Source organism: Manacus vitellinus, unplaced genomic scaffold, assembly GCF_001715985.3.
Source record: "Manacus vitellinus isolate BGI_N305 unplaced genomic scaffold, ASM171598v3 scaffold_15_pilon, whole genome shotgun sequence".
NCBI lineage: Eukaryota > Metazoa > Chordata > Aves > Passeriformes > Pipridae > Manacus > Manacus vitellinus.
The window spans coordinates 1,349,945-1,364,054 of NW_021939122.1; the positions used below are offsets into that span (position 1 = coordinate 1,349,945).

At 35.7% G+C, this 14,110-nt stretch overlaps 1 protein-coding gene across 19 annotated transcripts in view; it reads left to right on the forward strand.

Annotated features, from left to right (window-relative positions):
* The window catches only part of KCNMA1 (potassium calcium-activated channel subfamily M alpha 1), a 458,566-nt gene that overhangs the window by 121,941 nt on the left and 322,515 nt on the right, over positions 1-14,110 (forward strand). For all 19 annotated transcript variants that reach the window (XM_018068974.2, XM_018068976.2, XM_018068980.2 and 16 more), the window contains exon 2: positions 2,056-2,220. In XM_018068974.2, coding sequence (XP_017924463.2) covers positions 2,056-2,220 — 165 coding nt within the window. The remainder of the gene's footprint in view (positions 1-2,055; positions 2,221-14,110) is intronic.

Here is a 14,110-nt window from a genome sequence, read left to right on the forward strand (position 1 = left end):
TTGGGCAGGCTGTGGGATCTGGCTTACTAAGGCTGGATAGGACAGGGCTGTGGGAGCAGGTGGCCCTGGACAGGGCTGAAATGGCATCCTGAGCCACAGAGGGGTCAGGGAGACTCTGGGGGAGAGTGACCAGAACCTTGGAGATGTGTCTAGCTTCAATGTTCTATTTTATTACAATGTCTGCTATATTGAGCCTAGTTTTCTCTTTCTTGAATTATAATCAAAACCCTGATGGTGGTCAAGGCATTTCTTTGGGACTGATCTATACAGCTTGGTGATGTTATGGGTCACAAATTGCCTCCAACCAGGTGTTACTCTGCTGGAAATGCCTCATGCTGTGCTGTACATCACTGTCCTCTGCAATGAGCTCATTTCTGTAGGTTGTGCTCTGTGCGTGTGCAGTGCAGGATATGTCATTCAATGCTGAGTGCAAAACATCTGATTCACTGTGTCCAAATTTGTCAGTGAATGAGGTCCAGTTATGCAAATACAAAGTACTTTTTATCTTCTGTCTGGTTATTTGCTTAGGAAGTGTACTGAATTACTGTTGTAACTCTGAATAATATGTTATTATCAATACAGCCACATCATGCACTGTGCTGTAATTGTTAGTAAGAACACAGAGCCTGCTTTTTGGGAGGGAAACTGTCAGAGAAGAAAGAACCTGATTAGCTAATTAAGTTGTGATGCTGCAATTCTCTAAAAACAACTGTTGGTCTCCATATTACATTTTTAGCGTTGTTCTACTGTTCTTTGCTGACAGATTCAATGCAACTGCTTTATTAGTTCAGTACTGTCAGGAAGTGCCTGTACCCTTATGTCCAGCTGTGTCCTCAAGGCCGTCTCACAGCTATGTGTTTTGATCCTCACAGTGTAGTATTCCTACTGTAGTAATAATAATCACATAACCAGCGTCAAGCATCTTTGCTTGTATAATAGATATCCCAAAGGGCATTAATGGCAGTTGATTTCCTGCTTAGTGACCTACAGACAAGTCATCTATAAACAAGATCTTTCAAGCTGTTGGTCTGTGCAGAGAGATTGAAGCAGTAGTGTAGATCTATGTGAGAAGTTCAAGTGCTTGGTACTTCCTTCAGCACTGAATCGTGCTGCCTCCCCTCTGCTTGTTTAGCATAACTTGTCAAGTCTTCAGGAAGTCATTAGTATTATGCTGTCACCAAAGGCACGCTTGTGGCACAGTCTGATACTTTGCATGTGGTCTGTTTTAAATGCTATACAATCCAGGCTGGCTTTTCCTGTCATTTCCCTTGATTTTTGTGCAGCACCAGTGACTGTAGCACATAGCAGGCAGTTACAGAGCACGGCACCCTTTCTGCAACATCCATGAGAGACAGATATGAATTCCAGTGCCTGTGACTCATCAGTAAGCTTGGTGCAGCTGAGGCTCCTCTTTAATTTCTAGCTCTCCGTTCTGTGAGAGCCACTTACTGACAGAATAATTCCTGTGATACATTAAACACTTTCATTGAAAAACTGGTTCACTGATAGCATGGCAGCTCCCTGCAGATTCTCTATGGTGTATTTTGTTCCCCTACACTTGGTAATTACTGTCTTGTTACATCATGGTTATTAGTGAAGGTTTACTCAGATAATTAATTCTAGTGATATTAAATTAAAGTTGTGCATAAATTATGTTCACACTCAGTATGCATTGTTTTGAACTAATAAATCAAAGGTCTTTCAGTGTATATGCGACAAATTCATTTATAGGTAGCTGTATAATTGCATACAGAGCTCTTGTCACTTATGCTGCTTATAAGGAAGGAACATATAGCATATTTGATGCCAAGTATATGTTTTTAAGATGTAATGTCAAGGAGAATATTATTATCTAGTGTTAGTCTGGTGCCGTATAGAACACTTCTATTTCTATAATTTCCAAAGAGATACATCCAAGTAGGTTCTTAATTTCATCTATCAGGAATCCAGCGAGACCTATTTTCTGTTTTTCATAGCATTTCTTAGCCATAACTTTGCTCTGGCTTTCCTTGTCAAATCGCTAAACATTAACTAATCCAAATACTTACTTTGCAGGAGGCCCAGAAGATCAATGGTGGTGGAGACACACAGGCAGATGGAGCCTGCAAACCAACAGATGAAAAAGAGGAGAATGTGGCAGCAGAAGTGGGATGGATGACGTCTGTGAAGGATTGGGCAGGAGTCATGATATCTGCCCAGACATTAACTGGCAGAGTACTTGTAAGTTTTCTATGATTTTCTCTGGTTTCATTTTAAAGAACATTTTTTTAAGAAGCACTGTGTCTGAGCATTAGTGGAGGATTTTTGATTGGTTTGTTTCATCAGCACTGAATCAATCCCAGTTTTCTCTTTTGGAAGTAAAAATAGCAGACTAATTCCCACTGTAAGAGAGACAGAGACAGTAAATAAGAAAAACTGACTTCCAGACCACTCCCCAGTACTCTTCAGTACTTCAGTACTCTGTCACCATGATTTTGAACTGTGCTACAAAGAGTGAGTTTAATAATTTCATATTAGGTGATAAAACTTTAGGCCTGTTTTATCTGGAATTAAAATTGTGCTGGGAAAAACAGAAGCCAATTTGGAAAATAAGCACAGTGTTACAAGTGTACATAGTGGTCAGAAGTATAAAGCAAAGACAAGTTTGAATTGGCTATGCAACGAGATTTGTGAAATTTTCAATAGACTAGTAGTATGTTCTCTTAGGAAATCCTTCAAACATGTGAACAGTTATGTATCAAATAGAACCACATATTGATAATATGTGGTTTAAAGATCTACTGAAAAAAAATCAATAGTTTTCTGCTTTATTTGAATATAATTACATTAGAGCCTTGTTAAATACTAAATTGCCAAGGGTTTTCTGTGGAGTTCAGTAGGTGTCTCCTGTGTCATTTTAAGTAGTTTCCTTGTTAGAATGCATGTACTTATAAACTAACAGCTAAAGTGATTTAAATCCCATTTAAAAGTTCTGAGAATCCCAGGAGACTTTGTAACTCTTTTGGGTTAAACTGAAAAAGGATTTGTGTCTTTGTTTATTTTGGTTAAGGGATTTTTTTAGGTGAGTCAGTTTGGGTCTATAGAGTAATTATTTGGATGGGGGAGGGAAGGGAGGAAAAGAAAAGACATTGCACTCCTCAGTCAAGTCTTTTACAGTAAAAAGTTGAGGTGTCTCAATTGCCACTGTATTGTTTGTTTCTGCAAGAATATTATTTTGATTATTTTTCCTAAAAATATCTTCTTCCCATTTGCTTTTGTTAATTGCTGACTTTTATCTATAGCTTGAAAGCGTGTTCACTGCAGCTTTGAGCACTATATATCTTCTATGTGAAACTGGCATGTTGACATATTGTCTTATGAAAAGTGGCATTTTGCATGTTTTCTTCAACTCTTCAGCATTAAAAAAGATAAATGTTAGTTGTGCTTCTTGTTCTAATTCAAGTATCAAGGGTAGAAATCACCCAAAACCAGAATCCTCTGCTCCTAGCTATGCAGTGAGAAATTGGCCTGTGTTGTTTTTACTGAGCTATATGTGAGCAGAAATATAAACCAACAATCAAGACAAAAACCTAATATAAATGATATAAAATACATTATACTGTATTTTTTTTTTCAACATACTGGAAGAACTCATTCAATTCTATTTGATGACTTAGTTTACCATTGCATTTTCTAACAGAGTAGCTGACCAATATTGCTGGATTAGGTTCTTTCTGAGAGTATATCTATAGTCAGGTGTGAGCAACAGGTATTGTGCACACCTGGGTTTATGAATATGACTATCTGAGAAATATGTAGCAAGGTATGGAATATGTTAGTTCATTTTGTTTAGTTCAGAAAACAAGATGTATTTATTTTAATATAACACTCATTAGTTTCATTATTTGAATTGACAAGATTCATGGAGGACCATTTCCAATATGAACATTGGCTGTTCATTTAAATTTTACTTTGTGGATATATTTGCTATATGTTCAATGAACATTTGTGCTAGAGGTAATATTCACATTATTTGTACATATAGGATGTAGCAAAATTGTTTGAAAATATTAGGACTTAACTCATTAATTCCTACTAATTTAATACAGCCTCTTCCTGATAGCTATATTTCTGAATCAAAATGTGGAATTTTTTTTTCCCCTGAAGAAGAACTGGTGATTTCACAGTTCTATGAAATCAAAATCATATGAGATGTCTGCAGCTAAAAAAATTATGGTACAGTTTTTCGTTGTGCGAGTTTAAATTAAAATCAGTCTTATGCATTCAATGTTTACAAAAAAAAAAGAAACTTAAAAAGCAGCCCACTGAAGATGGAATTGGGAAGAGTTATAATTGATCTTCAGTTCAGCATGATCACCTGAAGGCAGTTGTGTAACTGCTGCCTGGTTTTATTTGAGAAATGAAGGAGACAAGTTAGGCCAATCTTGAACACACATCAGTGTGAAGTAGAAGCTTATTTGTGTTTTCTGCTCATGGAAAAAACTTCAATCATTATTCTTACCTGGACAGCCATTTTCTTCACAGTGAATCTTAGTGGAATGTCGAGTGCTGTTTGTGGAATCTAAGCACACTACTTTTTGGACCTGTCTCTACTGAAATCTGTCACTGTATCTTTGACACTTTAATTTCTTTCCTAGTAACCTTACAAAACAACTTTCTAATTTATCAGATCAGTTTGCACAAGTGCTTTGGGAATGTTGAAACAAATATTTGTATGGTGGGTGCTCCTATAGTTACCTCTTTAATACTTAAACTTTTTGGCTACCTACTAGGCCAAATAAAGGCCAACAGTATGGAAAATACAGGACAAAAATTTGTGTTTACAGGTCATAGTGTCATAGCGTAAATTGGACATTTACATCAACATTTGCACATTTTTTTAGTGAAATCTAATGTTTCTGTTAAGATAATAGATGAAAATCAGTACACAACCTTTAAAATATAGACTGGAAGGCCTTTGTAGCTGTAGAACTAATTGAAACATAACTTTTGTTTGTCTGTTTGTTGTAGTAAATTATTTTTTTCTGACAGAATTTATGAACTCGTGTTTCAGTGCATCTGCTGGAAAGTAAGGGATGTTACTTTTTATTCATGATCTGGGTCATTGGAGACAGTGAAATGATTCAACCCATTCTCGACAAACACTCTGGAGTCTTTGATAGAGATGATTCCCCTCCACACTAGTTTTCTTAAAAACATTTAATTCATTGGTGGTTGTGAGGGAGGGAAGAGTTCTATAACTGAAATGAAAGTTGAAAAAACCCAACCATATTCCTAATCTCCTCCTCTCCCATTCCATTGATTAGAGGAAGAATTACATTTAAAGACTAAACAAAGAGAGGAGAAATTTAAACTTGCTCACACCTTGAAATATTTTGCTTTTGATTAAAATTAAGTTTTCTCTTTCAAATAAAGTTTCTGAAACTCTATGTGAAACTTCTTCATAAGGGATGTCTGGTCCTGTCAGCAGTGTTTGCTGTGAGTTGTGGAAAAAACACCCCAGGGTTGTAGTTTAATTTTTGGTGGTATTTTTAGTTACACATGATAGAGCTAACTAGGTGAAGCCAAAGGTACAGGTATTGTGCAAATTAATCTCGATATGCAGAAGAACTTTTGCACATTCTCTGTGGAAGTGATTCAGAACACTGACAGAATTAACTGTCTCCCTGGCACAAAAGTTTCTTATACTGGTGCTCTTATGTAAAACTGGATATTGTTTGCATCTATTCTTTCTTAGTTTTTCGGAGCACAGAAGAATTGGTGCTATCAGTTTTGTGTGTTGCTTCACAAAAGTGGTCAGTTATGTCTGGTTCTTCAGTATGAAATGCTTGTATAATTTCTTAGTATGCTACTCCCTCACAATGTGACTATTGGAGAGCAGGTTTACTGGAAAGAATAGTTTCTCAAATGCATCTTGTTAATATCTCCACGTGTACCCTTTGCTCATGGTTCCTCAGAGCGTTTTTTGTTTTAATTCCAGCAGACAACCATTAGGAAACAGATTCCTGTACTTTGAGTCTGTAGGAGTAGTTTTCATTTTGCTAAAAAGAGTTTTCTTTTCTTTGTTGTTGTGGTGAGCATCATAAGAAATGATAATGGGAAATTTTAAATAATTAAACCATCAAATTTTCAAAACATTTGACCATTACTTGCTTTATCACTATGTCAACTTAGTGTCTCCTAGTCTATAATTCTGTTAATGACAGCAAGAATAGGCAGAATAGACATAAAAGTGGCAGGTGCATGGGATTTTACTAATATTGCAGTTGATTCAGTAGTTTATGTAAATATTGTAAAGATAGAAGTACTGAAATGGAAATAAACATTCTTACTGCTTTAGGAGTAAATGTCTACTCCTGACATTTCAGAAGTGATTTAGGCACAGAGGAATATTCACACTACCCAATTTCATCTGAAGGGCAGGCTTTGGAGGAAGAGATTTATAGAGGGTGATCCACAATGCCCTTCAATAAGAAACTGTTTTTGTTTTTTGAAGTAGTGTAGCTGGCTAGGCACAGTCCCTACAGTTGTGTGGTCAGAATATCCTTTTCTCCTCATACTTTAGGTTTTAAAAGCACAACTGGAATGTAGTGTTCTTGGTGATGCAACCATTGAAAATGTGACTTTTACTCTTAAACAACGTAGATGAGAATTTGATGTACGGTTTAAAAATGTGTCCATATTAAACTGCATAAGTACATGATTTAATTGAACCCATGCAGTTTTGTTTGCAGTTGATGTTGAGTGGCATAAATATAAATAATAGTAGAAGGTAGCAGTTTACTTAAAATCTGTTCAGGGAAATATGATTTACTTTGAAGTGCCGTATAATGCTGTAGATGATGCAAGTTTTGGATAAAAATTCCTGAGATGGGTTTCTAAAGAAGAATCAGAAACATTCATAATTAATCTGAAGATGCAGGAAATTAAAGGCATTTATGAGCTGATTTAGCTTCCTGAAATGATTTTTTTTTTTAATCATTTGAGTAAGAAGAAAAAGATTTCCTTAATTAGGTTGAGTGTTTGATAGACAAAATAAAGTCATATGTATATTGTTGAAGTTGACACAGTTCAATCTAGGACCCAGTTGAATGTGGACTCTCCTTTAAACTGATAAAGAAAAATCATTATTTCAGTTGCAAATCCAGGAGATAAAATCGTGAAGAAAATTATTGTTTGTTCTATTTTTAACACATGGCCTGTAAGCAAATAACAGAGATATGAGCTTTATATAGCTTGTGCTAAACACCATGTGGTGGTTTTGGTTTCTGCCTTGACTCTCACAGTACCTAAAGGACAGAGTCAGTTGAAAACAGGCAAATTTACTTTTTAAGCATTGCATGATCAAAATGTCTTTTATATTGTCAGCACTGAAAGAAAGAGAAGAACTGTTTATTACTAAGTTATTTAATTAGAAGATTATTTGCGTTGCTTTCCTAATACTTACTAACTACAGTTAAAAAACCTAAAGATAAGGAAGTTATATATGAAGGGGCTTTTTTTAAATTACAAGTGATAATGTGTTTTCTAGTATACATTTTAAATTAAATAGAAATTTTCTGTAATATAGTTTCTTTGGATTATATAATTGTTTTTACATTCTCTTCATCTATTCAAAAAATTCAGCAGTCATTCTCTTTTCCCCAGCTCAGACTGTCCTACATGTTCAAAGGTTGAAAACTGCAAGCCTTACAAATGTTTTGGCAAGATAGAACAGAATTTTGAGGTTAGTAATAAAAGTTGGGATTATCTTGGGACTCTGCTCGGCAAAGGGTCTCATTTTGCAAGGTCTACATGTTACAATTTTATAGAAATCGATATCAAAACTTCCAAACATGGCTAAAAGTCTAAATCAAAGACCATCCAGTAAATAGTGCACTAAATGCTTACTGTGGAAAGATTTAGACCCTACTGAAGATGCTAGAAGACCTCATTGCTCATTCAGGGAAATACAACACTATAAAAATTTCAGCCTTTGGGTTTCCTAATTCGTTTATAATGATCACAGTTTGATTATAAACACATGTAGTACTGAAATGTAATAATAATTTGCTGCAATACTCTTGTACAAGCAAACATTTTAAATATATCAGTTTTGTTTCTGCTTAGGTAAGTTATAGGTTTTGTTCATACATATGTCATAAAGAGGAGATTGATTAAAAATTGTATCAACAGTGCACTAGAGAGGAAAAATATACATGAAGCAATGCCATTAAACTTACTGATGGGGTTTGTCTTGATTTTTCTGTGTTTTTAAGTAGTATGTTCAGGTGTATTGCTTAGGAGGTGGTGGAGTATGTTGAAAAAATGCAAGCAAGGAAAGCCAGTGGATTTATAAATATTTAAGTATTTATAGTAAATTTTCCTGAGAAAAATATGTAAGTGTGCTATATACTACTTAGTTTTGGTTTATTATGTGGGGTTTCTCCCTAGTTCCAAAGATAGTAATGGTTGTCTTTAATGAGAATAGGAGCTCAAAGGATAAACTGGTATCCCTGACAGATGCAAAATTGGAGAGGCAGGTTCATTTGATATACATACAGATTTTTCGACAGCATTCTTGACAATATCAGCAATTTTACTAGATTTGCAAAGCAGGAAGAGAAACCTTGAGCAACCTTGAGAATGGAACATCTCAGAATTAGAATATGGAGCTTTCTCAAGGATAAACAAAGCTCTCATAAATTTTAATTCTTTCTCTTTTTTCCCATTGTGGGACCCTCTCATCCTGGAAATGCCTTGTAACCAGTCTTGTTGTGGAATTATGTGAGTTGTTTTCTGAGCACCTGTAGTGTTCTTAGGATTCAGTTAATCTTAATGACACTTAATTTAGAATAAAATGTACTAATGGACTAGACAATAGAAATTGAATGTATTCTTCGGTGGTTTAGTCTTTCATACTCATAATATTTCAAGCCTTTTACAAATACAAATCTGACATTAGTTTTTCAGTAGTGAAGCACATGCATTCTTTGATAAAAAAATTTGTTTTGCAGTCTATTGGCTATGAAATTACAAATTTTCTTAGATAGTTAAGCAGAGTTTGGTGTCACCTATAGACTCCCCTACCTGGGCAAAAATAAATAGTGCCATATTCTCCCTTGCATTGTGCTCTAGGTTTCTGAACTAGAGGAGAAGAGGAAAGCCTTTCTCAGCCTCCAAGTCTGACTGCACAGGCAGAAAGCACAGAATATTTCATGTTCTTGAGTGATTTGGTGGTGGTTTTGCTTTTTTTCCCCCTCTCTTTTCTTTTCTTTTTTTTTTTCTGTGATTTTTTTAAATTTGTTTGTTATTTTTCATTTTGTGATTTTGTTGATTTCGTTTGTTATTTTAGGACTTCTGAGAATGAAAGAGTTCTGTATGTATTTTAAATTATAAAAGTTCCCTTTTCCTTATCTTGGTCAACAAATAAGAGAAATGGCAAAAGGATGAAAGGGCATTTGTATAAAGACAGTGCACAAAACTCCTGAGAACGTCCCTTCCAGTGTGTTAGTGTAACTACAGGTCTGTTCATCGTGGTTGTTCATAGATCATAAACTGCTTTTTGATGTTTGTTACTTATCTGCTGTTCACAGGGAGTAGTTCAGATTCTGCTCATCTCTATTGAGAAATGAACTCTGGCTGTTTAGTTATTTTTAGTCTTTCATAGGCCTTAGTGGCACATAAATGAATCCAAGAGATGAGTTCTAGATTGCCTTAATCTCCTGTGACAATGTGGGCTATTTCCAGGGTTTCCATAGGAATAGGAACAATGTTCTCCATTTGAGTTCGTGAGATAATGATAATGGAACAGAGTAGGAAGTGTTGAGTAAATCTTGCTTGTTTCTATGGTAACTGCAGCTAGTTTAAGTTCCATTTATGCATCTTCTTTTTCTGAATATTTGTTTATTATTGACAGTAGCAAGGATTGTTTGGCAGGGTTTTTGCTTTGGATCAAAGAGTGGGCTTTTGCCCACAGTCTTATGGGAAAGTTCTTCTCCTGTGCATATTTCTCTAACATTGAATTATTCAATTCTGCTTGTGGATGCTACATGTAGATGTAGCATTTCTGATTGTCGCTACATCTTTAAAATAACCACCTTGTGTTTTTGGAAAACTTCTGCAATTTCAGTGTTGTATTTAAAAAAATAATTTAGTGGTTAAACTAAAATAATAAAAATAAAAGCATGCTAATATCTCTGTATAAGGTGATATCTAGGACCAAGAAGTCCCTTCATTATCAACTATGATACTGTAATATAGGAATATAGGTGGCTGTTTGCAATCCTTTCACCACCAGCTTGCTCTTAGTAAATTTTTTTTTAGTGTAGTTTGGACAATGCTCTCAGGCACATGGTGTGATTCCTGGGGTGTTCTGTGCATGGCCAGGAGTTGGACTCGATGATCCTGGTGGGTCCTTTCAAACTCAGCATTTTCTATGATTTTGTGATAAATATATGCCAATCTTAAACTTCCTTTTCTGTAAAGTCACCCATGAAGTGCATGGCTAACATGCACTTCATGGGTGATGTGTCAAACATACATAGTATTTTTTTTCTCCTCAATTTTACCAGTTTTAAGTACTTCTATGTGTGGAATGGGTTAGGTCAACATAAGGTATGATGTACGTGGTAAAATCAAATCAAGAAAAGGATAAACAGTACATTTCATAAAGGAATGACATGAACTATGCTGAGAAATGGACTTAAAACCTTGCATTTGAATTCTTAGCTCAGAAGGTGGAGAAATAGAAAATTAGTGCATACATCACACATGCAATCCGTAAATGTTTATGCTAGTTAAAATTGCTAATTTTTGTAAGCTTCCTTTTTTTAAGCCAGATCTCAGTGTAGCTTAATCTACCTTATTTATGTGGTGTTTCAGTCAGTTTATAGCTGCTGCTATGGAAGTTACCTACTGTAGGTAACTACTGTACCTCTCTCCAAACTTTGTGCTGTGCTGCAGTGACTTCTGTGACCTCTAGATAGATGACCATGCTTGCATAATCCAGCCTAACAGTATTATAAAGCATGAGGCTTTTCCTGCAGTGGGAATAAATATATTCTTCTAACATTTTTGACATCTACCACTTCTTTTCTTGTCTAAATTAAGATATCAGTGGCATTCTGTTATTAAAATGAAGACGTGCGAGCACATCTTAAAATCATGTGTTAAGTTTTAAATGGTGTGATTATTTGGAGAAAGTCAGGAATGTGGTTACTCTTCAGGCAGAGCAAAACTGGTTTAGGTAAACAGTTAGACAATATTTCTGTTATACAGGTCTTCATTGTTGAAAAATTGTTGTAATGCTGTATCACTCTATCAATGTCCTGTGTCACTGTATATGAATGTCAAACAGAAGTTAGGAAAAGTCCTTGCTACTTATTTCTTAGATACAGCTAGAATGAAAGTGTATTAATACAGAAGTGTTCTTTCTGATAATGCTGTGTTACATCCTCACGATAAGAGTGTGATGCAGAGGAAATTTACCTTCCACCTACGCCATTGACAAAAGTCAGGTATTGAACAAAAGATATGAACACAACTGTTGCAAATGAAGCCTGTTTACAAAGCACACTAGAAGAGACAGATGGCTTCCCCTAAGGCATTTGTGCCTTTCCTATGCAAAGGGCTGCTCTGATGATGCAGTTGATAATATTGATTTTTTCACATTTTGTTTTTCCACCCCCCTTTGCATTTAGCGTATTGGATAAAATTGTGCTTGTAATCAAAGCACTGCTGTGATAAGGCATATTTTTAAAGATAATTCTGTATATGCTTTTGTACAGCTCTACTATCAGTGATTGTTTCTGTGGGATGGGATAAATGGAACAAATTGCAAAGCTTGTGGTTAAAAAAACCCCTCTTCATTTTGATGTTCAGCAAAAACTAACAATGAATTTTTACACAAAATATTGTCTATCACAATCAGTTTCCTTTTGCTTCTTATATAATTTTTTTTCTTTTTTTTAAACTGTTGTTTGGTGCTTAACTTGAATGTGCACAAGTTTCCTCAGAATTGTTCTCAGCATATTTTTCCTGGCTTCAGTAGTTCTATGTGACTCCTTAAATCTGCATTGCTTTGCACAGGAGATTGCTCTCCGTTGTAATTAATGCTTGTTTCAGCTTCAAATGCTGCAGCAGAGACAACTTCAAAGCTTACCACTACAGCTGCTGAAAGTCCCACTTTTCCTGTGAAGTCTGATGTCTGTGTTGGTAAGGTTTGGAAGGCTTGGTTCAATCTCAAGTAATAGTAAACAATCTACTTGTCTTTCTGAAAAGAGAGCAGGAAATCTAAAGGGTAGAAGCCAGAATGGAGAAGTTGTCAATTCAAAGTCAAAATCAGGGAATGTTAACTGCCTGTTCCATGTGTTTCACCTGGAACACATAATCTCTCAGGGTCTTCCATAAGTCTATAGCAAAATGCCATGAGTTTGAAGAAGAAACTTGCATGTCTGCTCTGAATGGTCCTGCTCCTCCTTCGTAGTCAGAGAGTCTTTATCCTGCAGATACTTTCCTTCATCTCAGGATTTAGCTAGGACAAATGGGATAAAGCTAGACAAGGTGGGAGAGAAAGGGAAAGGGATGGGACTTTTCAGAAGTTTGAAACAGTCCTGCAGGTTCTTTCACTCTTGTGAAGATTGCTTCTTTTCAGCATAGCTATGTAGGATAGGTGGGTGAAAAGGCAATTTTTGCAATGTATTTCCATGCCTTCTTATGATCTATACAACCACTGACTGTGGTCATGAAAAGAGGCTCACAAAACTAATGTAATTGAGGCAGGGTAAGTATAGAATGGAAAAGGAAACATGATCTGATTCTTCCTCTATTTCTAGTCCAAACTTCAAAAAATTTTATTTCAAACACAGTGTACTTGTTACTGCTCAGAATGGTGATACCATTTGGGAACTAAAGTGAAATGTGGAACCTGATCCTTCCTTGCATAGACAGAAACTCCTCACTGCATGCAAACTAAGCCATCCAGTTCTGTCAGATGCCCACAGTCCCCTCATTGAAAAACATGTAACTCCCACATACTGTTAAAAAAACCCAGTTTGTGCCTGTCAGGGTAAAATCTTGCAGAAATTACTTCAGTAGAGATGAGTAGATTTTAGTGAGCCATCTGATTGTTGTGATACACAAAATGGGATACTGTCATGAGCCTTCTGCAAAGCATAGGAGAATGCTAAGGTTTTGCATAGAGAGGAACTATTTTCTTTGTTATTGTCAGCCATTATATTTAATTATATTTAATCTTATGCATTTTGAAGGTGCTGCATGTACCTTGAGAAAGTGTAGCTGTGTATCTTGGTAACAGGCAAGAATATATTGTCTGCAGTTTAGTGTCAATGCATCCTTCTGAGCGATTTAATTTTATAATTTTTTTAATCTGTTCCTCATGAGAAGGAAGGAAGTCTGGTCTTGTGAAATTGGATGCCTTGTTTTGGATTTTTAAATCTGTCCAACTCAAGTACTCTAAGGTTTAATTTAACCTTAGACAGAGAATTTTGAATTAGAAGAATCAACAGAGTGCACCATTAGCGCAGTTGGCAGTTGCTCTGTATGTGCTTTGGGTGTCATTAGACTGTCTGGACATTGTTGCATGCTGCCATTTCTAGTCCATTCCATTCTATTCTACAGTTTAGCAACCATGCATATATAAACAGAACCTGGAACATTCAGTTCTATTATTTTAGCTAAATCAGAGAGTTCTGCATTCTGCTCTAAGCAGTGTAAACAAAGCTCATCTGTCACATTCTCCTACCCCTCAAAAGCCTGGCATAGTATTATGGATGGAAACTCAACACAGGTACGAAAAGATGAATTCAGCAGGATCTTTCTTGAATATGATGGCAGTCTGCTCAGATCTTTTTTTTTTTCCAAGGCTGAAGTTTTTTTTCTCAACAAAGGCCTCAGCAAATTTTGTCATTGGTACTTATGTCTAAGGATTTATTTTAATGAATATGATCAAGCTGCACAATGTCAGACAACATTTTAAAGTCCTTTTCTGCTATATTTAAAGGATTTTAAGATATTGTCAAAAATAATAGAGTAAATGCAAATCAGAGGTTTTTTCCCCATATTACAAAACAGCAACGTAAATCAGCTCATAGAACATAAAAGGCTTGCA